This window comes from Sturnus vulgaris, chromosome 28 (assembly GCF_052056855.1).
Source record: "Sturnus vulgaris isolate bStuVul1 chromosome 28, bStuVul1.hap1, whole genome shotgun sequence".
In the NCBI taxonomy this organism is placed as follows: Eukaryota; Metazoa; Chordata; class Aves; order Passeriformes; family Sturnidae; genus Sturnus; species Sturnus vulgaris.
The window spans coordinates 1,248,470-1,269,854 of NC_142270.1; the positions used below are offsets into that span (position 1 = coordinate 1,248,470).

General features: G+C 59.1%; 2 protein-coding genes across 10 annotated transcripts; both read right to left on the minus strand.

Moving 5' to 3' along the window:
* Positions 1 to 849: 849 nt before the first annotated feature.
* Positions 850 to 6,884, minus strand: ARID5A (AT-rich interaction domain 5A). 4 transcript variants are annotated; one of them, XM_088180174.1, is made up of 7 exons: positions 6,736 to 6,884; positions 4,871 to 4,970; positions 3,158 to 3,365; positions 3,004 to 3,056; positions 2,649 to 2,746; positions 2,421 to 2,556; positions 850 to 2,213 (listed from the first exon to the last, which is right to left on the minus strand). In XM_088180174.1, exons 2-7 carry the CDS (start codon positions 4,931 to 4,933, stop codon positions 1,005 to 1,007), a joined length of 1,767 nt encoding a protein of 588 aa, XP_088036300.1. In that variant the 5' UTR covers positions 4,934 to 4,970; positions 6,736 to 6,884; the 3' UTR covers positions 850 to 1,004. The 4 variants fall into 4 exon arrangements, with proteins under 4 accessions (XP_088036300.1, XP_088036301.1, XP_088036299.1 ...); XM_088180175.1 differs by lacking the exon at positions 6,736 to 6,884 and adding an exon at positions 5,862 to 6,503; XM_088180173.1 differs by lacking the exon at positions 6,736 to 6,884 and adding an exon at positions 5,212 to 5,305.
* Positions 6,885 to 8,772: 1,888 nt separating this feature from the next.
* On the minus strand, positions 8,773 to 19,502 carry NCAPH (non-SMC condensin I complex subunit H). 6 transcript variants are annotated; one of them, XM_088179880.1, is made up of 17 exons: positions 19,277 to 19,502; positions 19,004 to 19,094; positions 18,092 to 18,184; positions 17,228 to 17,366; positions 16,535 to 16,656; positions 15,543 to 15,732; positions 15,145 to 15,236; positions 14,788 to 14,954; positions 13,570 to 13,718; positions 12,757 to 12,863; positions 12,471 to 12,593; positions 12,251 to 12,358; positions 11,560 to 11,700; positions 11,053 to 11,160; positions 10,874 to 10,956; positions 10,275 to 10,350; positions 8,773 to 9,635 (listed from the first exon to the last, which is right to left on the minus strand). In XM_088179880.1, the coding sequence occupies exons 1-17, from the start codon at positions 19,477 to 19,479 to the stop codon at positions 9,576 to 9,578; spliced, it is 2,052 nt and encodes a 683-aa protein (XP_088036006.1). In that variant the 5' UTR covers positions 19,480 to 19,502; the 3' UTR covers positions 8,773 to 9,575. The 6 variants fall into 6 exon arrangements, with proteins under 6 accessions (XP_088036006.1, XP_088036002.1, XP_088036004.1 ...); XM_088179876.1 differs by having other exon boundaries at positions 10,275 to 10,431; positions 10,874 to 10,977; positions 12,757 to 12,860; positions 19,277 to 19,495; XM_088179878.1 differs by having other exon boundaries at positions 10,275 to 10,431; positions 19,277 to 19,495.
* Positions 19,503 to 21,385: the final 1,883 nt, after the last annotated feature.

Sequence of the window (21,385 nt, forward strand, 5' to 3'; positions counted from 1 at the left end):
GGATCAGCTCCAGGGCTGTGTGTGTGTCCCAGCGCCCCAACTCTCCTTTTCCAGGCCTGACCTCGGGCCTGTGCTGCTGCAGAGGGGCTGGGACAGCCTCAGGCTGTGGCACCTCTGCTGGCCTCGCTCCTGGGCTGGGACAGCTGGAGCCCTGTGGCTCCAGCCAGGCTCTGGGGGCAGGGAAGCTCTCGCGGTGCAGCTGATCCTGTGGAGGATCCACGAGTGCTTTGGGTCTCCCTAAGAGGGGGTCCTTGCCTGGGGCCAGATATTCCCAATTTGTGTCCCTAAACTTGGCCCTTCCAGGTGTTCCTTCCATGCTGATTCACAGCTCCCGCTCCCCCCAAAGCTGTCACAATCCTGGGGACAAGGAAGGGCCCTTGTCCCTCTGCCCTTCCTGCTGTCCCTGTGAGTGGGGAGCAGCTGCCACGGGGAGAGCAAGGCCTGGAGCTCCCACAGAGACCTGGGATGGTCTGGAACAGTCCAGTGGAGCACCTGGAGGCAAAAAGGACCTGGCAGCAAAAAGGACCTGGAGGCAGAAAGCACCTGGACACGAGGCTGCTCCACAGAATTGCTGCGATTCCCCCAAAACTGAGGTGGAAAAGCTCCTCTTTCCCCACGGAATGAGTTCTCAGAGTGTTCAGGGACAGTGCCCTAGCCCCAGAAATCAAGGACCCCCCAAAGTGCCAGGTGGGGACCAGCCAGGAAGGTTTATTCCCCTTTCCAGGCTTCTGAAAACCTCCGGAGCCTGGCATGGAGGCAACACAAACCCCGAATTCGGGTGTGGGGGCCCAGGGCACGGCAGGACGGGCACAACTCTCCCCCGGCATGAACAGAAACCTCCAGCACTGGTTTTGCTCCCTTTTTTTATAGATTTGTGTGTGGATATATAGAAAATATAGAGAACCGTGGGGCGCCGGCAGCGCGGCCACAAACAGCTCTGAGATGGGGAATAAAAACGGCGCAGTCCGGATTGTCCCCTCGCTGTCACCCGCGGGATGGCAGCGCTAGGGCCTGGCGTGGTGCGGGACGTGCGGGGAACCGCAGGAGCGCTGCCCGTGCCACGGAGCCGCAGGGTACGGCCGCGGCCGTGGCGAATTCCCCCCGAAGGACGCGGGGAAGCGGCCGGTGGCCAGCGGCCGGCACAGCTCCGAGGACACCACCAAAGGGCTGGGGAAAGCCGGGATCACCAGGGGGTTCAGGGACAGCGCCGGGGCCACCGGCACGCCCCGCGTTTTCAGCTGCTCCTGGGGGCTCCCGAAGCCGCCCGGGAAGTGCAGAGCGGCTCCCGGGAATGCGTCCGGCGGCGGCGGCGCGGCGAAGCCCGGAGTGGCCACCACGGCCTTGGGTTTGGCCAGCCCTTGGTGGCCGCCCGGCGAGCGTGTCCCCCCGTCCCTGCCCGCCTTGGCCAAGGGGGACACGGCGCGTGGCTTGGCAGCGGGGCCAAAGGGCTCCTCGTCCTCCTCATCATCCTCATCCTCCTCCTCCTCGTCGCGGCTGTGCCCGGCGGGGCCGAAGGTGGCCCCGGGGGGCACCCAGCAGGCCCGGACAGCGGCGGCCCTGCCCTCCCACGGCCGCGCCGCTTTGCTCCGCAGCTCCTGGGGCTGCTCGGGCTCCCCGGGCCGCACCGGCAAGGCGGAGGGCGGCTCCAAAAAATCCTTCAGGTTGGAGAAATACCCCCAGAGCGGGGGGCATCCGGGCTGCAGCCCCTCGCTGCGGTAGGCGTGGAAGTAGCCGGTGAACACGGCGGGGGCCGGGCCCCCGTCCTCGGCCCGCGGGCAGCCCTGGCTGTCTCTGCCTCCCTGGGATGCCTCGCTCCCCTCGCTCGGAGCTCTGTCCGGAGCTCCCGACGGCTCCGGGCTCCTCTGCTCAGCCAGGCTGGGGCCGCTGCCCGGCCGGGCCGGCTCGGGGCCGCTGTCGCTCGGTGCCCGCCGGCCCTCGGGGCAGAGGCGTTTGTGGCAGTGCAAGGACTCGGCCTTGCTCACCTGCGCCAGCAGCTTCTTCTTGGCCAGCGGGGACATGATGGGATGGTTCCCTTTGGAGTAGAAGCTGGAGAAGAGGCGCTTGTAGGTCTCGCTGTGGGTCCTGCAGGGGCTGGGACACCCCCCCGAGGGGCTGGGGGCTGGGCTGGCCGGGCTGGAGCGTCCGTCTGTCCCCCGGCCCCGCTCCGGCGCGTCCTCCGCGACCGCCTCCGGCTGCCCCTTGTCCGGAGCCAGCTGCGAGCAGAGGGGGTCGGATGTGAGTGCCGCATCCTGAGCTGGGGTCCGGCTCCCTTCCCTTCCCTTCCCTTCCCTTCCCTTCCCTTCCCTTCCCTTCCCTTCCCTTCCCTTCCCTTCCCTTCCCTTCCCTTCCCTTCCCTTCCCTTCCCTTCCCTTCCCTTCCCTTCCCTTCCCGGGTTTCCGGGGCTGTTCCCAGCCGCGCACCTGCTCGCGGCTCTTCTCCTTCCTGGCCCTCTTGCTCTTGTCGTCCTTGGAGACCTTGTACTGTCTACGGGGTTTGCTGGGGGGCAGCGGCTTGTCCTCCTCGCCCTTGAGGTGCCGCACGTAGGGAAGGACGAGCCTGCGGAGCGAGCGGGGAGCGCGGTGAGCGCCGGGGTAAACTGAGGTACGCGGCGGGACAGAGCCCCGGGCCCGCCCGGCCCCACCTCTCACCTCTCGTAGTGGCGCCGGGTGCAGGTGGCCGCGCTGGTGCTGCCGGGGCTGCCCCCGAGCTCGTCGTACACGTTCTTCCAGAGCCGGCGGCCCGTCACCTGCGGGGGGAGGGAGGAAGGGTGAGTCCCGGCACCCAGGGGTCATCCCGGGTCCTCGGGGACACCCTGAGACCAGGGACATCCTGGGACCCACGGACATCCCGGGGACACCCTGGCACCCAGGGGTCACACTCGTGACCAGCTCTGATGTCCAGGGCGCTTCCTGATACCCCAGGGACACCCTGGTGTCCAGTCCTGATGTCCAGGGGACACCCCGGCACCCAGGGGACACCCCGGCTCGCACGGCCACCACTCACCAGCTCGTAGGCTCCCAGCTTTTCCACAGCCTTGTAGATCTTCCAGAGGTTAACTGGGAATAAAGGGGAGATGCTGAGGCTCAGGAAGACACGGAACCTGTGCACGGCCCCCACCCGCAGTGCGCTGTCCCCTGTCACCGGGGGCGGGACATACTCTGCTTGAAGCCGAGATGAGGGATCCTCTCGATGGGCGTGTGCCGCTCCTTCATGAACTTGTAGAGGCTGACAAGGAAAGCCTCCTCCTCCTCCTTATCCTTGTCCTCCTTGTCCTTGTCCTCCTTGTCCTTGTTCTCCGTGTCCTTGTTCCCACCTTCTCCCACCGCCTCGTCCCTCTCGGCGCCATCCCTGGCCTCCGGCGCCTCCTGCGGGACACGCGGCTGAGTTTTGGGGGAGCTGCGACCCGAAATCCGCCCCCCCCCCCGCAGCCCGGCGGGGTTCAGGGAGCTCCGGGCCTGTTCCTCGTTCAGGGAGATCCGGGCCCGTTCCCCCTTTCTGGGAGCCCCGGGCCCATTCCGTGTTCTGAGAGCCCAGGGCTCGATCCTCGTTCAGGGAGCTCCGGGCCTGTTTCATGTCCAGAGAGCCCCGAGCCCGTTCTCTTTTCGAGGAGCTCTGGGCCCGTTGCCCGTTCCCTATTAGCCCCGTTCCTTGTAAGCCCCATTCCCCGTTAGCCCCATACCCCGTTACCCATTCCCTCTCCCCCTTAGCCCCATTCCCTGTTCCCCGTTCCCGTTCCCCGTTCGCCTCATTCCATTCCCCGTTAGCCCCGTTCACCCTTAGCCCCATTCCCTGTTCCCCGTTCCCGTTCCCCGTTCGCCTCATTCCATTCCTCGTTAGCCCCGTTCCCCGTTAGCCCCATTCCCGTTCCCTGTTCCCCATTCCCATTCCCTGTTCCCCGTTCAGGGAGCCCTGTTCCCGTTCCCCGTTAGCCCCATTCCCGTTCCCTGTTCCCCATTCCCATTCCCTGTTCCCCGTTCAGGGAGCCCTGTTCCCGTTCCCCGTTAGCCCCATTCCCGTTCCCTGTTCCCCATTCCCATTCCCTGTTCTCCATTCCCTGTTCCCCGTTCAGGGAGCCCTGTTCCCGTTCCCCGTTAGCCCCATTTCTGTTCCCTGTTCCCCATTCCCGTTCCCTGTCCCCCGTTCTCCATTCCCGTTCCCCGTTCCCGTTCCCCGGCAGCCCCGGGCCGGTGGCCAAGTTGGTCAAAGCGCTGGATGCGGGCGAGAACACGAGGAGCGGCTTCCAGGAAAACAGACGGGCAGAAATTCAGAATTCAGCTCCCCCCCCGCACCGCCGCCGCCTTTCTCAGCTAAAAATGTTCCTCGTTTGTTTGTTCTACATTTTCCGGAGTTATAAAACTTGTTGCTATTTTTGGGCAAAGAAGCTGCTCGGCTCCCAAGTCCGTCTTTTTCTATTTTTTCTAGTCTTTCTTTTTTTAATTTTTTTTTTGGATGATTCTTTCTATTCATTTAACGGCTTGTGATAGACACCGGATTTTAACGGCTGAAAGAGTTCAAAGCTTTCTTTTTTTCCTTTTTTTTTTTTTTTTTTTTTTTTTTTTTTTTTGTGAAATAAAAAGCTGCTGGAGGGAGGGAAAAGCTCAGCGCCACAAAATCCAAACCCCTTTTCTTCACGAGCATCAAAAATAATTACAAAATTGATCCCATTTCTACGGGACCACTCGCTTCTCCCCCAAAAAATGACATTTTCAGTCCATTCCCCCACCTCGCCCCCTACCCAAAGCTGCGAATTTCACATTTCTCTGCCTCATCCTCACTTCCACCGGCGGCCAAAGCGCTGCTTGCCCTCCTCCCTCCCTCCTCCGGATTTTGGGGCGGTCAGGACCCCCCAAGCCCGCCGGGGAGCACTCACGGCGGGGTGGGCGGTGCTCGAGGGTTCTTGGGGGTCTCCTTGCGGCTCTTGGTTGTTCTCCATGGGGGGAGAGTCGCTGGCTTTGGGTTTAGGAGGGGTCCTGGAAGGGAGAAAAAAGGGGGGAAGGGTGAGCCCCCCTGTTGTTGCTGCTCTGCTAAAATTTCGGGTGACCCGGGAGGAACCAGGCACCGGAAGCGGCCGCGGCCAGAACCTGCTCCGTCCGTGCCTCCCTCCCTCCCCCCACATTCGGGGCTCGCCACCCGCTAAATCTCCCGCCTGCCCCCCCCCCCCAGTTTTTGAGGAAAAACCCCAGGGAAACGGCGAAAAGCGGCGATGCCAACCTGGGGAAGGAGCGGGGCGGGCAGGGGGATCCCCGGGCACTCCCCACGCCCCCCGGTCCCACCGAGCCCCTCCGGCGCCCCCGGTCCCGCTCACCGGCCACGCCCGCGCCACGTGACCGCGGGGCGTGCCCGGGGGCGGGGAGGACACGCCCCTTCGCTGCCTATTGGCTTGAGCCAACACGCCCCTTCTCCTATTGGACATCCGCGCCACCCGACCCCGCCCCCCGCGAGGGGCACGCTGGGAGTTGAGGTCCTGAAGCCGCAGCGTAAGCGGGGCTGTGGGTGAGCACACCCGAGCACAGGTGCGTGGGGGGGGGGGGGGCACGCGCGTGTGCCAGGTGTGTTTACACGCCACAGAGGCGCCAGCACGCTCGTAAGTGCAGATGAGCACACCTGAGCACAGAAGTGTGCAGGTGAGCACGTCCAGGTGCCTGTTCCCACGTGCAGGTGGGCACGTGTGTGTGTATGCAGGTCCAGGTGCCACATACACATACACAGGTGTTCATCAGGTCCAGATATCACTCACACACCTGTGTTTATCAGGTGCAGATGTCACACCCACACACACACACACACACAGGTGTTCATCAGGTCCAGGTGTCTCGCACACACAGATGTTTATCAGGTACAGGTGACACACACACACCCACCTGTGTGTACACAGAGAGGTGTTTCTCAGGTCCAGGTGTCCTTCTCACACCTGTGTGTACATTTCCAGGTGTTTCACACACGCACACACATACACACAGAGGTGTTTCTCAGGTCCAGGTGTCCCTCACACACCTGCGTGTGCAGGTGAAGGTGCCACCCCCCTGTCCCGCCCCCGCGGTGCCTCCGCCGGCCCCGGTTCGGTTCCCGGCACCGCTGACGCGATTTCCGCCTTTCCCGGCCGCGCTCCCCAAGCGCAGGAAACCGCCGGGCCTTGCGGGGGGGCGCCCGGGGCTTTTGGGGAGAAACGCGGCCGATTTGGGGCTGAACAACCCCCGCCAGTGCTGGGGTGTGGGGGGCTGGGGGCGGCGCCCGGGCTCTAATTACACACTTAATGGGATAATAACAATCATCATAATAACAATAATTCCGGGAGCGGGATCGAACTCATCCCAAACCTCGCCCCGCTCCTCAACCCCGCGGCGTGTCCCCTGCTCCTTCTCCTTGCCCAAATCACCCAAATTCTGCCTGCTTAGGCCCAAATCCGCGGGGCTGGAGCGTCACGGCCCGGAATAGCGCGGGAGCGCTGCCAAGCCGTGAGTAATGGGCTGAAGTCATCCCTTCCCCATCCCGCGCCGCCGGCTCAGCCCGAACCCCCCCGGGCATCCCGGCGGGCGCTGCCGAAGGGGCCGGGGACCCGCGGGGGCGGCGGCAGGTCCGGGACCCCCGCGGGACCCCCGGGGCGCTCCCCGCTTCCCGGAGGTTTCGGCATTTTGGGGTTGGCGGCCGGTGCCCCTCGGGACGGGGCGGGCGGGGGAAGCGCGGCTCGGGGCGGGCAGAGGGACCCCCCAGCCCCCCGGGACCCCCGAGACTCACCGGCGGAGGCTCGGGCCGGGCTCGGGGCGGCCGGAGCGGAGCGCGGGTGTCGCGGAGCGGGACCGAGCCCGGGATGAGTCAGCCCCGCTCGGGGAAGTGGCGTGTGCGAGCCGGAGCGGGGCGAGCCGCAGCCATTGACTCTTTGCTTACCGGAACGGACGCGCTTTTGGGGGTTCTCCCTCCGCCTCCCGAGTGACTGGGCCGGACTTTCCGGCCCCCAAAGCCGCGCTCCCCGCGCCGGAGCCGCCCCGAGGGTGGGGACACAGCGGGATGCTCCGGGCTCCTGGTCCCGCGCCCCTTCGCTGGGGTCCCCGGCATTCCAGGGATACTGTCCCCGGCCCCTGGATTGGGAATCCCAGTCCCGCGGGACCGGAGCCGCTCACAAGCGGGGGACAGTCGGGCTCAGCCCCCCGAGAATCCCCCCCCGCTTCGGCTCGTGAAAGAGTCCCGAAAAATGAGAGAGAAAAAAAAATCCCCCGGTGACTCATTTTGGGCCAAAACCCCGAGAAAGCAGAAGCGAGGGAAGTCGGGGGGAGGGGGCCTGGGCTCCTGCCCCCTTCCCGGGGTAGGAAGGGGGTGAAGGAGCCGCAGGTGCCACCGAACCCCCCCTTTCCAGGAAAGCTCCCGCGCTCCCCACGATGAACCCGGGATTTAGAGAGAATGGCTGAAATCAACAGAAAATAAAACCCACTCGGGTTTTTATTCCCGGCTTTTATCCGGGCTGGGATGGCCGGAACTGCGGGAAGAGGGGCCCTGCCTCAGTTTCCCCTCGCACTCAGTCCAGCATTCCCAGCTCCATCGGCGCTGGGATGGAAGGGATTTCAGCAATAAACAGGATTTTTTAGGAACAGATCGAGTTTCAGGAATAAACAGGATTTTAGGAACAGATTACGTTTCAGGAATACGCGGAATTTTAGGAGCAGATGGAGTTTTAAGAATAAACGGGATTTTAGGAGCAGATCGGGTTTCGGGGTCCCGGGGGCAGCTGAGCACCCCTGGGTGGGAACCGTCCCGCTCCCACAGCTCCGGGGATGGAAAATCCCGAAATCCTTCCAGGGTTTCCTGAGGAGGAGCCTGGAGAGGAGCCCCGAGGCGCGGGGGTCGCCCAGGGAGTTGCTGCAGGTGGGAGCCCCCAGAGCTCCCCGCCCGGGAGCCGGGACCCCTCCCCGATTTTGGGTCCTCTTCTCGGTTCTGGGGGAACTGGCTTCTCCCCGGTTCTGGGAACCCTCCCCGGTGCTCCCCCCTCGCCCCGGTTCGTGGCCGGGTCCGGGACACGGCGCCGCTCCGGTAAAGGGAGGAGGAGGAAGGTGAAGAGGAAGGTGGAGGTAAAGGTCCGGTGCCTTTGGTGCGGGATCGCTCCAGCCCTTCCCAAAACTCCCGGAGCCTCTGCTCTGCCCTCGCATCGTCCCCAAAACCCGGGCGGAAGCCCCTGGAATATCAGCCCTTGGAATTTCTATTCCAGGAGCCGCAGCCTCTGGCATTTCAGTCCCCCGCCACGCTGGAGTCAGGGAACGGCCGCGCATCCTGAAATGCCCGCGGAGCACCGGGAAAGGCTCGGAATTCCCGGAGCAGAGGAGCGGGAGAGCCCCGGGCCGGAATTCCCGAGCCCCGGGCGCTCCTGGGACGGGAGAAATCCTGGGAACAGCGAGGGAGTAGCGCGGGCAGAGCCCAGCGGGGTGGGAATTGCGGCTCGGGATGATCCTGAGGGAGCCCCGGCCCCAGGAAAGGATGGAGGAGAATTCCAGGGGGGACAGGAGAGGGAGACCCCGCCCCTGGGGACCCCATTCCCAGGAAAGGATGGAACAGAATTCCAGAGGTGTCCAGAGGAGGAGACCCCGCACCTGGGGATCCTTATCCCAGGAAAAGCAGGAGGAGGAAGAGGAGGAGACTCCCGGCTGATCTCGATCCCAGAATTTGGCTCCCGGAGTCCCTTCCTGGCTGCTGCTCCAGGCTCAGATCCCTGGATTCCCCGTTTTTAGGGAATTTGCTGCCTCACCCCACTCCGGGGTTATCCCAGGGACTCCTTCCAGGCCCCGCTCCAAAGTCTGCATAATTTATTATCCTTAACCAGTGAAAAAAGGGAATAATTCCAGGGAGTGGAAGAAACGGGGGCCAGGAGTAACAGTCAGTCCAAAAACTGGGAATTACAGACTGGGAAGGACACGGGGAGGGAATTTTGGGATACAGAGACAGGAAATCTTGGGATACACAGACAAGACATTTTGATATATACAGAGAGGAAATTTTGGGATACACAGACAGGACACATTTTGATATATACAGAGAGGAAATTTTGGGATACACAGACAGGACACATTTTGATATATACAGAGAGGAAATTTTGGGATACACAGACAGGAAATTTTGGGATAAACAGACAGGACATTTTGATATATACAGAGAGGAAATTTTGGGATACACAGACAGGAAATTTTGGGATGCACAGACAGGAAACCTTGGGATACACAGACAAGACATTTTGATATATACAGAGAGGAAATTTTGGGATAGACAGGAAATTTTGGGATACACAGACAAGAAACTCTGGGATACCCAGACAGGAAATCTTGGGATACAAACAGGAATTTTTGGGAATATAAAGACAGGAAATCTTGGGATAGATAGAATTTCAGGACAAACAGGGAATTTCAGGACACGGAGCAGCCTCTGCTACAGGCATTGGGGTTCACAGTGAGCTGCAGGAATTCCCAATCCAGGGAAAAGCTGCTGGATGAATCCTGGCTGGGAGGGCTGAGCTGCCCCTGTGTCCATCCAGCCCGGAATTCCAGGAATCTCGCTGGGATTTGGGGATCTGGGGATGATTCCTCAGCGATCCCGGCTCAGTGTCCCTGTCTCACCAGCACATCTGACAGATCCTCGGTGCTCTCCAGCTGCAAATTCTGGGAATGAGAAGGAAAAGCCAAGTCTGGCAGGGCCGGGCTCTGTTCCCCTCGGAATTCCATCCCTTTTGTAATTAAATCCCGTGGGAATGAGGCTTGGGAACAACCCCAGCCCCTCCTGCCACTGCCTGGGGGCTCTTCCAGGGAATGTGCAGGCATTTCCTGAAGGAAAAGGTGGGAAGGGGCTGCCCAAGGCGGTTTGGAGTTTCCATTCCTGAAGGAATTCCAAGGAATCCCTGGATGTGGAAGGAATCCAGGTGGGGATTGGGCACAGCTTGGAATCAGTGGCCTTGGGGATCTTTCCCAGCCTCTGGAATTCTGTTCCAGAGTCTGGAATGCTCAGGACAGCTCTGAGGGACAAACTCTGCCCAAACTGGGACTGTTCCCATTTCCTGGAGCTGCATTCCATAGAAAAATCGGGATGGATTTGGAATGAGCTGGGATGGATTGGGAATTAGCTGTATTCCAGAGGAAAAACTGGGATTCAGCTGCATTGCATGGAATCTCAAGATTGTTGGCAATGAGCTGCATTGCATGGAATTCCCAGGACTGATGGAAAGAGCTGGATCCCATGGAATCCCAGGAAGGAGCTGCATTCCCGGGAATGCTGGGATGGTGGGAGTGGCTCCCAGCCCTCACCTTCTCGTTGGCCAGGTGCAGGAGGCACACGAAGGCCAGGGGCACTGACAGGTCGGTGGCCATGGCAGGAGGGAGCCTGCGGAACAGCAGGATCGGGATCAGCCCGGGAATCCCAGAGCATCCAGGAATCCAAAGGAGCAGGGATTGGATCCTGGACCTGCCAGGAAGGGTTTGCCAGCCTGGCTTTCCTGGGAACACCCGCAGGGATCTTCCCATTCCCAGTCCCATTCCTATGAGGGGTTTTCCCAATCCCATTCCCTGTCCCATTCAGTGTTTTCCCTTTCCCATTCCCATCCCAACACCTGGAGGGATTTTCCCATCCTCATTTCCATATTCCCTGTCCCATTCCCATTCAGGATTTTCCCACTCCCATTCCCATTCCCACAAGGGATTTTCCCTGTCCTGTTGTCATCTCCATTCTCATTCCCATCTCCATTCCCATTCAGGATTTTCCCACTCCCCTTCCCATTCCCATCCCCATTCCCATTCGGGATTTTCCCACTCCCCTTCCCACTCCTATCCCCATTCCCTGTCTCATTCCCATTTGGGATTTTCCCATTCCCATTCAGGATTTTCCCTGTCCCACTCCCATTCCCGACCTGTGGAGCAGATCCTTGGTGAGGTCACTCAGGACTTTCTCTCCAGCCACTTCCAAGTCCGTCCCTTCCCCAGGATCCTCCCCCTGCTTGGGAAAAACCGGGAACTGCAGGGCCCTGAGATGCCCAGGAAAACCCCTGGAAACCCCAGGCCAATTCCCAGCAGGAATTTCCCTGCCCACCTCCGCTGCCGCTCCCTGCTCCGTCAGCAGCTCCCACATGTTCCTCTTGAGCCGCCTCATGTCCATCCTCTTGGCTGTCTTGGCGTACTGGATGTGGATTTTATGGATCTGGGGAGGGAATCTGGGATTATCTGGGATCATCACTGGGATCACCAGCGGGATCACAGCCACAGCTGTCAGCATTCCCGATTTTCCATGGCAATAACGGTGAGGGCAGCCTGGTTGCCCAACCCCCAGTGTTTAATTTGGGAATTGTTCCTGTGGGAATGGCAATCCCAGGAATTGTTCCTGTGGGAATGGCAATCCAGGAATTGTTCCTGTGGGAAGGACAGTCCCTGCCCAATCCCAGGAATCCTGGCAATCCCTGGAATCCTGCACCATAGGGGTGTCCTGGGATTTTTAACCCTGGAGGTGCTGAGAGGATTGTGCTCCAGCCCAGTCCAGGGAGGAATTCCCAACGCCCAGTGCTCCCAGTCAGTCCCAGTGCTCCCAGTCAGTCCCAGTCACCTTCTGGGGTTCAGCAATGAGCTCCAGCTCCCCACAGCCCGGGACGTTCCCCCCGTTGATCATGGAGAGCTCTGGAGGAGCCGGGAGCTGGCTCGGGAATTCTGCAGGGTTGGCATCGGGATCATCATCGCTGTCAGGGACCTGCAGGGACACAGGGGGGACACCAGAGTCACCAGAGCTGCTCCAGAGGGTGGGAATTCCTGCCCGGCTTCCTCATGGAATTGGGGTTTATCCCCACGGGATTGGGGTTTATCCCCATGGAACTGGGCCAAGGCTGAAGCCAAGGCAGGGTCAGGGAGCAGCAATCCCGAAATTTTTCCATCCCTGGGAGTGTCCCAGCCTGGGACAGTGGGAGCTGTCCCATGGGAAGGCTGGGATGAGAAGGGATTGATCCATCCCAAACTGGGATTCTGGGATCTGGAGACAAACAGGGACAGGAGGGCTCTGCTGCCACAGATCCCAGGATTTATCCCAATCCCAATCCCAGGCAGCCCTGGAGGGGCCTGGCAGGAAGGGAAGCTCCAGGAGGTATCAACCCAGAGGGGAGGGATGGAATTCCTGCAGCTCCTCCCTGGCAAATCCATCCCTAGGAATGTCCCAGGCTGGGCTGCCAGGAGTGCCCTGCCCCTCCCATTCCTTCCCTCGGGAATTCCCTGGACAGGGATTTTCCCACGGGATCCCCTGGCTGTACCTGCAGGGCAGGGCAGAAGTTGGAGGTGTCGTTGGGGTTGTTGTAGTCGTAGTCCTCAATCCCAGCCTCCGTATCCAAGGCTTCCACTGGATCCGAGCTCCGGCTGAGCTGCAGGAAAATATTCCAAAATATTCCTGGAAAAGGCTGGGCCTTGTCCCTTCACCCTGGGATGACTCCCTGGGATGACCCCCTGGGATGATTCCTTTGGGAATTCTCTCACCTTGACCAAGGGTTTCAGGAAGAGCTGCCCCAGGTTCTGGGGCTCGTAGTTGAAGTCTGCAGGGAGTGTGGTGCTCCGGAGATTTTGGTTTTCCAGGATGGATTTGGCCAAAGTTATGGATGCCTGGGAATGGGATCAGACAGCTCAATGGAAAACCAGAAAGCTCCAGCAGCTTTCCATGGAAAAGCAGGGAGTGTTCTGTGTGGAAAGGGGCAGGCTCTGCAGTGCCTCCCACACAGAACTGGAGCTGCCCAAATCCCAGGAATTCCAGGGGCTCTGTGGGCACCTTGGTCTTACGGAAATGGGCCTGGAAGTCGATGTCCTCCTGGAAATCCAACTCGAAAACCTTCTTGGGAATCCTCCGCCGGGAATCCTTGTCCAGGCCCGAGGCTGCTGAGGGACACAGGGGAAAAAGGGAGAGAGGTGTAAAAAAAAAGGAGGGAGGGAGGGAGGGAGGGAGGGAAGGAAGGAAGGAAGGAAGGAAGGAAGGAAGGAAGGAAGGAAGGAAGGAAGGAAGGAAGGAAGGAAGGAAGGAAGGAAGGAAGGAAGGAAGGAAGGAAGGAAGGAAGGAAGGAAGGAAGGAAGGAAGGAAGGAAGGAAGGAAGGAAGGAAGGAAGGAAGGAAGGAAGGAAGGAAGGAAGGAAGGAAGGAAGGAAGGAAGGAAGGAAGGAAGGAAGGAAGGAAGGAAGGAAGGAAGGAAGGAAGGAAGGAAGGAAGGAAGGAAGGAAGGAAGGAAGGAAGGAAGGAAGGAAGGAGTAAGAGGGACGGGGCTGTCACTGCATCCGGCTCATTCCCAACTGGAACATCCCCTTCAGGCAAAGGGCACCCACAAAGATCTCCCCCTTTTTTATGGGAAAGCAGCCAGGGTTGGCCTCAGCTCCCAGGTATCCAGGAGTCTGTGGATTTTTGTGGGAGCAGAAACCAATCAAGGTCTGGGAATGAAGAAGTTCCATGGGACTTTGGAAAGGAATTGGAGCGCTTCCCATCCTAGAATCCTAGAATCCCAGGACTGGAGCCCTCCCATCCCAGAATCCCAGGACTGCAGCCCTCCCCAGGCCGGAATTCCCAAATCCCAGGGCTCCCTGGCTCTGGCACTCACGGTGTGGGCGGGGCCGGAAGCGCCAGTGCTCGGGGCCGGCCCACATGGCGAGGGTGCGGGGGCTGAAGTAGGAATATTCTCCGGGATTCAGGGACACGTGCAGGCTCAGCGTGCCGATGTCCCCGGCACCAAAGGGAGCTCCCTCGGGCCTGAAAAAGCAACAGGAGTGGCTCAGGTTTCTCGGGATTTGTCATCCCCGTTTCAGAATTCCCTGGGCATTCCCAGGATTTGTTATGCCCGTTTCAGAATTCCCTGGGCATTCCCAGGATTTGTCATCCCTGCTCAGCCTTCCCACAGCATTCCTGGAATTTGGTATTCTTGAGCAGTCCTGGAAAAGGCACAGGAGCTGCTCAGCATTCCCTGGGCATTCCCAGGATTTGTTATCCCCGTTTCAGAATTCCCTGGGCATTCCCAGGATTTGTCATCCCCGTTTCAGAATTCCCTGGGCATTCCCAGGATTTGTTATGCCCGTTTCAGAATTCCCTGGGCATTCCCAGGATTTGTCATCCCCGTTTCAGAATTCCCTGGGCATTCCCAGGATTTGTTATCCCCGTTTCAGAATTCCCTGGGCATTCCCAGGATTTGTTATGCCCGTTTCAGAATTCCCTGGGCATTCCCAGGATTTGTCATCCCTGCTCAGCACTCCCACAGCATTCCTGGAATTTGGTATTCTTGAGCAGTCCTGGAAAAGGCACAGGAGCTGCTCAGCATTCCCTGGGCATTCCCAGGATTTGTCATCCCCGTTTCAGAATTCCCTGGGCATTCCCAGGATTTGTTATGCCCGTTTCAGAATTCCCTGGGCATTCCCAGGATTTGTCATCCCTGCTCAGCATTCCCACAGCATTCCTGGAATTTGGTATTCTTGAGTAGTCCTGGAAAAGGCACAGGAGCTGCTCAGCATTCCCTGGGCATTCCCAGGATTTGTCATCCCCGTTTCAGAATTCCCTCGGCATTCCCTGGATTTGTTATCCCTGTTCCAGCTGTAGTGGTAAGACACTGGGGGTTCCAGAGCCTCAGTTCTGCTGGAAAAACACCTGGATTTGTCAAAGTTCTCCTTGGAATGCAGAGAGATCCCTGGAGTAAATTCCTGGAATACATTCCTGGATGCACCCAGGACTGGAGCAGGAAATGAGCTCCTCACCAGGACTGAGAATTCCTTCCTGGGGCGCTGGGAATTTCCCCTGGAATTCCACCTTAGCTCTGGATCCCCATCCCCACCTCTTGCTGCTCTCCTGCAGTTCTGGGCTCCTGTCTCCATCCGGGGAATCCGGTGGGAATTCCAGCTGGGAGGGGCCCCAGCCCTCCCCGTCGTCGCTGTCGGGATCCAGGTTGGGATCGAACGCCTGCTCGCTCCTGCGGAACTTCTCCAGCAGCGCCGACACCGACTGCAACACAGGAACCCTGCCTGGATCAGGAATTCCTGCCCGGATCGGGAATCCCCCCGCCTGGATCGGGAATTCCCACCCACGTCAGGAATCCCCAGCTTGGCTCAGGAATCTAGACCAGGAATTCCGCCTTGATCAGGAATTCCGCCTTGATCAGGAATTCCCCCCTGGATCAGGAATTCCCACCCACCTCGTTGTGGGTCTCCTCATCCCACTTGGTGAACTGGAATCCGGCCAGGGAGGAGCAGATCCGGCGTTTTTCCAGGCACGGGGCCAGCAGGGCTGCAGAGAGGTGGGATACAGGGGAATTCCTGGGATACCAGCAGGAATCCCCACCCGGCTCAGGAATCCCCAGCCTGGCTCTGGAATCCCCAGCCTGGCTCAGGACCTCAAACCCCCACAATTCCCAGTTTTCCAGAAGCCTGAGCAGGATCTGAGCAGCAAAGAAAGACCCGGGAAGAGAAGCTGGATAAGGGCAGGAAAAGCATGGGAAAAGCTGGAAAAGGCAGCGGGGAGAAAAAAGGCGGGGGGGGAAGAAAAAGGAGACAGGGGGGACAAAAGAGGCAGGGAAAGCCAGCAGGGATTCACCTTTGAGCCCGGCCACAGGGACAGGGTCGGAGCTGGGCAGGGCCAGGCTCTCCGAGGAGGACAGCGGGACAATCTCCGAGTGGAAAAGGAGGCGGCTCTGGAAGCTCTGGGAGCGCAGCCCTGTCAGGAAAATCCCAGCAGTGCTGCACTCGTCAAAGGAGGCGGCTGCTCTCTGGAACATGGGATCCACCTGGAAATCCGGGAATGGGAATTTGGGAATGGGAATGGGAATCCGGGAATGGGAATTTGGGAATGGGAATTGGAGAAAGTGGATGAGGGAGTCGGGGAATGGGGGAATCTGGGAACGGAGAGGGGAATCTGGGAATCGGGGAACGCCGGGGTTGGAGAAGGGCAGGGAGGGCTCTGATCCCGAGGGACAACGATCCCCACGTGTCCTCCCCACCCCTGGGAGTGTCCCAGGCCAGGCTGGAGCAGCCTGGCAGAGTGGGAAGTGCTGGAATAGGATGAGCTGAGGGGTCCCTTCCAAGCCAAGGTATTCCAGGATTCCAAGTGCTGGATTTTTCCCTCTCTGCTCCTGGATCATCCCTGGGAGTATTCCAGTCTGGGATACTAGGAGCTGTTCCTGCCCATGGGAAGGCTGATCCATCCCAAACTGGAATTCTGGGATCGGAGGATAAACAAGGACAGGAGGGCTTTGCTGTCACAGGGGGATCCCAGGATTTGACCCAGTCCCAATCCCAGCCAGCCCTGGAGGGAAGATAAACTACAGGAGGTATCAACCCAGAGGAGAGGGATGGAATTCCTGCAGCTCCTCCCTGGCAAATCCATCCCTGGGAATGTCCCAGGCTGGGCTGGAGTGGACTGGGATGGTGACCTTGACTGGGATTTAAGGCCCTTCCACCCCAAACCATTCCAGGATCCTTTTCCCAGCCTGAACTCCCACACTGGTGGCTCTGAGAAGCCAGGGGAATGGAAAAGCAGGAACACAGGGATGGGGAGGATGAGGAGGATGGGGAGGAAGCCGAGCTCACCTCGTGCCTGCGATTGGCCTCGGACACGTTGATGTTGCTCAGGTTCTGCTCGATGGTTTTGAAGCTTTGCTTCTTCTTTGGCTTTGCTTCTTTCCTGGCAGCCTCAGGGCCCGGGCTGGAGCCTGGCATGGGCAAATGGACAAATCCCACCTCAAACTATGGGCTGGAATATCCCAAAGGTGGGAGAAAACCTGGAATCTGTACAACAAACTGCAGCGGGTTGGAATTCCTCAGGAGGGATCAGCTGGGATGAGCAATGTCTTGGTGGCTTTTTATGGATTCTGCTGGGCAAAAATCTGCCCCTGGCTGATCCCAAACTTTTCCTATTTAATCCCAAACTGCTCTTGCTTGGTCCCAAACTACTCCTGTTTGATCCTAAACTTCTCTTATCTAATTCCAAACCGCTCCCATTTGATCCCAAACTTCTCCTATCTAATCCCAAGATGCCCCTGTTTGATCCCAAACTGAAACCTGAAATCACTGAGCAACAGATCCAGCTCCTCCTCCCATCTCTCCCTGTTCCAGCATCCCAGGAAAACGAACCTGGAATCTCCCACCCCTTGGGAGAATTCAATTAATCCCAGATCTCCTTGAAACTCCCAACTCCAAAAGCACGCTGAGGCTCCTACCACTGCCGGGTGGGAAATGAGGGAATTTCCCGGGATTTGGGAGAGGAAAAGAGGGAATTCCCACCTTCCTCGGGGCTGTCCAGGTCCCTGGCAGGGGGGTGCTCCTTGCCCAGGTGGCTCAGGACCTTGAAGGCGTCAGCGTGGACAGAATCCACGCGCACGGCGTAGATCTTGGCGCTGGCATCTAGAGTCCCAGCTGCCATCTGCAGAGGAACAGGGAAAATTCTCACCTGGAGCATCCCAGAGCTGATTTCCCAAGGAAAATCATGGATAACAGGGTTATTGTGAAAGCTATGGATCCCCCCCAAAGGGGTGTTTTGCCCACAGCTTGCTTTTATTTTTTTTTCTGGGATCGCAGCTAAAAATCCTTTTGGAATTGATGAGTTCAGCCATGTGGAGAAGCAGAAAGGGGAGTGTTTGGTCGGCCAGGACCTCTCCTTCCTCAGGGTCACCCCCTTGGGTTCATCCTGTTTTCCCAAAGCAGGAAGAGGTGAAGGGAGTGAAATTCCAAGGGCCTTTTCCAAGCCCAGATCCCACCAGGAAGGCCAAGTCCCCCCCAGTGACACTCAGAGCTCCTTTTCCCATCCTTACCTCAGGAGCTCCTGGGAGCCACATCCCAAACTCCTGCCCCTGCTCATCCATGCAAGAATCCACCTCTCTCTCCCAGCAATTCCTGGAATGCTTTTTCCTGGCAAGTTCTTGGATCAGAACCAGCCCAGCACCACCTCCCTTCCTTTCCCAGCCTCATTTTTACTTCTGAGGCTTCCCAAATCCTACTTTGAACCTTTTTTAAACACCACAACTGGGAGCATTCAGCCTTTCAAGGCCTCTCCCAGGGGCGTTTGGTGGCAGCATTGGAGGTTTCACATTAATTAATCCCAGCGTTAATTGGAGGTGGAAACAAATGAGCAGGAGGAAACCCTCTGACCTGGAAGTTGGTGAGCTCCGAGTTCTTCTGCTTCAGGATGTCAGTCATGTAATCGATCAGGTGCAGCCCAAAGGCGTTTTTGGTGGTGATTTTCTGCAACAAAGCAACAGCTAGGAACCCTTCCCCTGGCCAGGGCCACCCTGGGGACCCAGAGGACAGCAACACCAGCCTGGCCGTGGCCACAGCTTCCTCTTGGCAGAGGAATGGGGAGAGGCTAGAGAGATGGGCAGAGAATTGTCTGTAATTCAACAGAGAATCGCTTGATTCAAACTAATTCAAACTCAGGCAGGTCCTGCAGTTGGGGAGGGCCAGCCCTGGACACTGGCACAGGCTGGAGAAGGAGCTGAGGGACAACAAAGTGTCCCTGACTAGCAGAGTGTCCTTGGGACAAGGCCACCAGGGATCACCAGGAAGAGCATTCCCAGCAGGTCAGGGAGTGATCCAGCCCTAGGGGTGCTGTGTCCAGCTCTGGGATCATCAGGACAGGAGGGACAAGGAGCTCCAGACGAGGACAAAGATGAGGGATCTGGAGCATCTCATCCCTGATGATCAAAAGCTGAGGGAGCTGGGGCTGGGCAGAGAGGGGACCTCAGCCCTAAATATCCGAGGGGGAATGTGGGACGATGCATCCAGGTTCTGCTCCACGGGGCCCAGCCATGGGACGAAAGGAACGGGCAGGAACTAGGAAATCCTACAGGAACTTTTCCTGGGATTGCCCAGAGATACCCCAAAACCACGTGGGCAGAACCCATGTGCTGTGGGACGGGCCAGCTGGGACCAGACACCTTTTATGGTCCTTTAACCTTTATGGTCCCTTAACCTGCCCCATCCCGAAGTGTTTCCAACCCCGCCCAAACCGCGCTGAGGGGGTTTTAAACCCTGCAGGGCCCAAACGCGGCAGCCCCGACTCACATTCTCGGTGGAGAGCTTGATGCAGGTGCTGTAGTGCTCCGAGATCTGCGCATTGCTCCACTGGGACAGCGGCGGCTGCCAGCCCTCGGGCCTGCGGGACACAGCGGGGTCAGCAACCGAGCCCCTCAGCCCCGACCCAGCGGTGTCGGTGACCGCGTTCCCCTCGGCCCGTGCCCAGCGGTGTCGGTGCCCGGGCTCCTCCTCAGCCCTAGCCCAGTGGTGTCGGTTACCAGGTTTCCCCCTGTCATGTCAGGCCCTTCGCACCGGCTCTACCTGAGCGAGGGTGAGCCGAGGCCCTGCAGCGATGAGTCCACGGCCCTGGAGCGGCGGCGCTGGCGCCTCTCACTCTCATCGTCATTGCCGGGGCACTCAGCGAGCACAGGGGTGCCGGTACTGCCGAGGGCCCGGGGGGTTGGCGAGAGCAAGGAGGAAGCAGCGGCGGCGGCTGCAGCAGCGCGGGGAGTGCGGGCAGCCATGGCTGCGGCTCGGCGCCGCGCTGAGGGGGAGCCCGCCCTCCAGGAAGCCACGCCCCCTCTGCACCTTCTCCCCAATCAGCTCGCGGGGTGCCAGCCTGGCAGCCAATCAGCGTGCGGCGCTCCCGCCCCCGAGGCGGGTTTGAACGGCGGCGCGCGCTCGGTAACGGCCGTGGGGGTGGGCGCTGCGCGAGAGGAGAGGAGAGGAGAGGAGAGGAGAGGAGAGGAGAGGAGAGGAGAGGAGAGGAGAGGAGAGGAGAGGAGAGGAGAGGAGAGGAGAGGAGAGGAGAGGAGAGGAGAGGAGAGGAGAGGAGAGGAGAGGAGAGGAGAGGAGAGGAGAGGAGAGGAGAGGAGAGGAGAGGAGAGGAGAGGAGAGGAGAGGAGAGGAGAGGAGAGGAGAGGAGAGGAGAGGAGAGGAGAGGAGAGGAGAGGAGAGGAGAGGAGAGGAGAGGAGAGGAGAGGAGAGGAGAGGAGAGGAGAGGAGAGGAGAGGAGAGGAGAGGAGAGGAGAGGAGAGGAGAGGAGAGGAGAGGAGAGGAGAGGAGAGGAGAGGAGAGGAGAGGAGAGGAGAGGAGAGGAGAGGAGAGGAGAGGAGAGGAGAGGAGAGGAGAGGAGAGGAGAGGAGAGGAGAGGAGAGGAGAGGAGAGGAGAGGGCGGCCTTGCCATTCCCGGAATTCCCCCAATTCCCCCATTCCTGCAATTCCTGGCTCTGGGATGGGACCGGAGCGGGGTCAGCAGCCTCCGGTGCAGCCCCGGAACCCGCCGGGAGGGGATGGAAAGGGGTGATATCGCCATTTCCCCGGCCCTGGGATGGGACCGGAGCGGGATCAGCGGCCGTCGGTGCAGCCCCGGGAGGAGGAGGAGCCGCTGGAGCAGCGGCGCTTATCCCGGAATCCTGGAATCAGTAAGGCTGTAATCTTTGGGATCACCGAGTCCAAGCTAGGCCCGATCCCTATCTTAGCGCTGAGTGCAACCTGTAGGCCTTCCCCGGGCCCCTCCAGGTGTAATTCCCACGTTCCCTGTGTCTCTCCAGTTGTGTTCCCGCATTCCCACTGAGACGAACGTTGAATTTGTCTTTACAAATGAGCTGTGGATCTGCTTGTAGATAAGGCTAGCACTGAGAGATAAAATAAACAATGGGATGGATTCCACTGATTGATGAATGGAAAAAGATATTTGCCTTTACAAACAAACTGTATATCGAAAGATGAAAGAAGCAACGGGGGAAAAACTATGAATTCTATAGGAATTAAAAATTAAAAGGGAGGGTTATACATTAGAGGGGAATTTCAGGTATCAGGGGTTCCGGGAAGTCTATGCCTCTCGAGTACCTCAGCCAGTGGGGAAAGAGAGAGGGAAATTGGGATAAAAAGGAGGCTGCATCCTCCAAAAATTTGAGAGATCCCAGGGGAATGTCCCATGGTCTCTCCCTTTATTCGAATAAAGCAAAAAGGAGTCCTCTGTCTCCTTTTTGGATGTAAACCTCTGGTGTTTGTGGATTAATTTTCCTGACCAGTGCAACCTGCAGGCCTTCCCCGGACCCTCCAGGTGTGGGCCGGTATACCCCGTGCCTCTCCAGGTGTGTTCTCACATTCCCCCTGTTCCCCCGTGTCTCTCCAGGTGTAATTCCCACGTTCCCCGTATCTCTCTAGGTGTGTTCCCACATTCCCTGTGACCCTCACCTGGCTCCAGGTGCCCGATGCCGGGCAGAGGGGACACCCCTGGGAGAACCTGAGCTCTGTGCCTGAGGCAAAACTCCACTGAGAAGGAAATAAATCCCTGGCTTTTCCTTCTGGAGCATCCCTTGTGCTCTGGAAACTCTAGGAAAAATTTGGGATGACCTGGATGTGCCGGATCCGTCCCCAAAGCTTGGGAATTCCACTGCATTTCGAAGTTTGGGAAGAGGAACT

What these genes read in the sequence shown, in the direction of transcription:
- ARID5A (XM_088180172.1), bottom strand. Translation starts at nt 5,116, where the DNA reads ATGTGGGGGGAGGGAGGGAGGCACGGACGGAGCAGGTTCTGGCCGCGG. An exon ending in ACCCGGCGCCACTACGAGAG is followed by an intron (nt 2,557 to 2,648) that starts GTGAGAGGTGGG and finishes CTCGCTCCGCAG; the next exon opens with GCTCGTCCTTCCCTACGTGC. An exon ending in AGGAGAAGAGCCGCGAGCAG is followed by an intron (nt 2,214 to 2,420) that starts GTGCGCGGCTGG and finishes CTCTGCTCGCAG; the next exon opens with CTGGCTCCGGACAAGGGGCA.
- NCAPH (XM_088179875.1), bottom strand. Translation starts at nt 19,479, where the DNA reads ATGGCTGCCCGCACTCCCCGCGCTGCTGCAGCCGCCGCCGCTGCTTCC. An exon ending in TCAAGCTCTCCACCGAGAAT is followed by an intron (nt 18,185 to 19,003) that starts GTGAGTCGGGGC and finishes GCTTTGTTGCAG; the next exon opens with AAAATCACCACCAAAAACGC. An exon ending in CCCTGTGGCCGGGCTCAAAG is followed by an intron (nt 15,237 to 15,542) that starts GTGAATCCCTGC and finishes ACCTCTCTGCAG; the next exon opens with CCCTGCTGGCCCCGTGCCTG.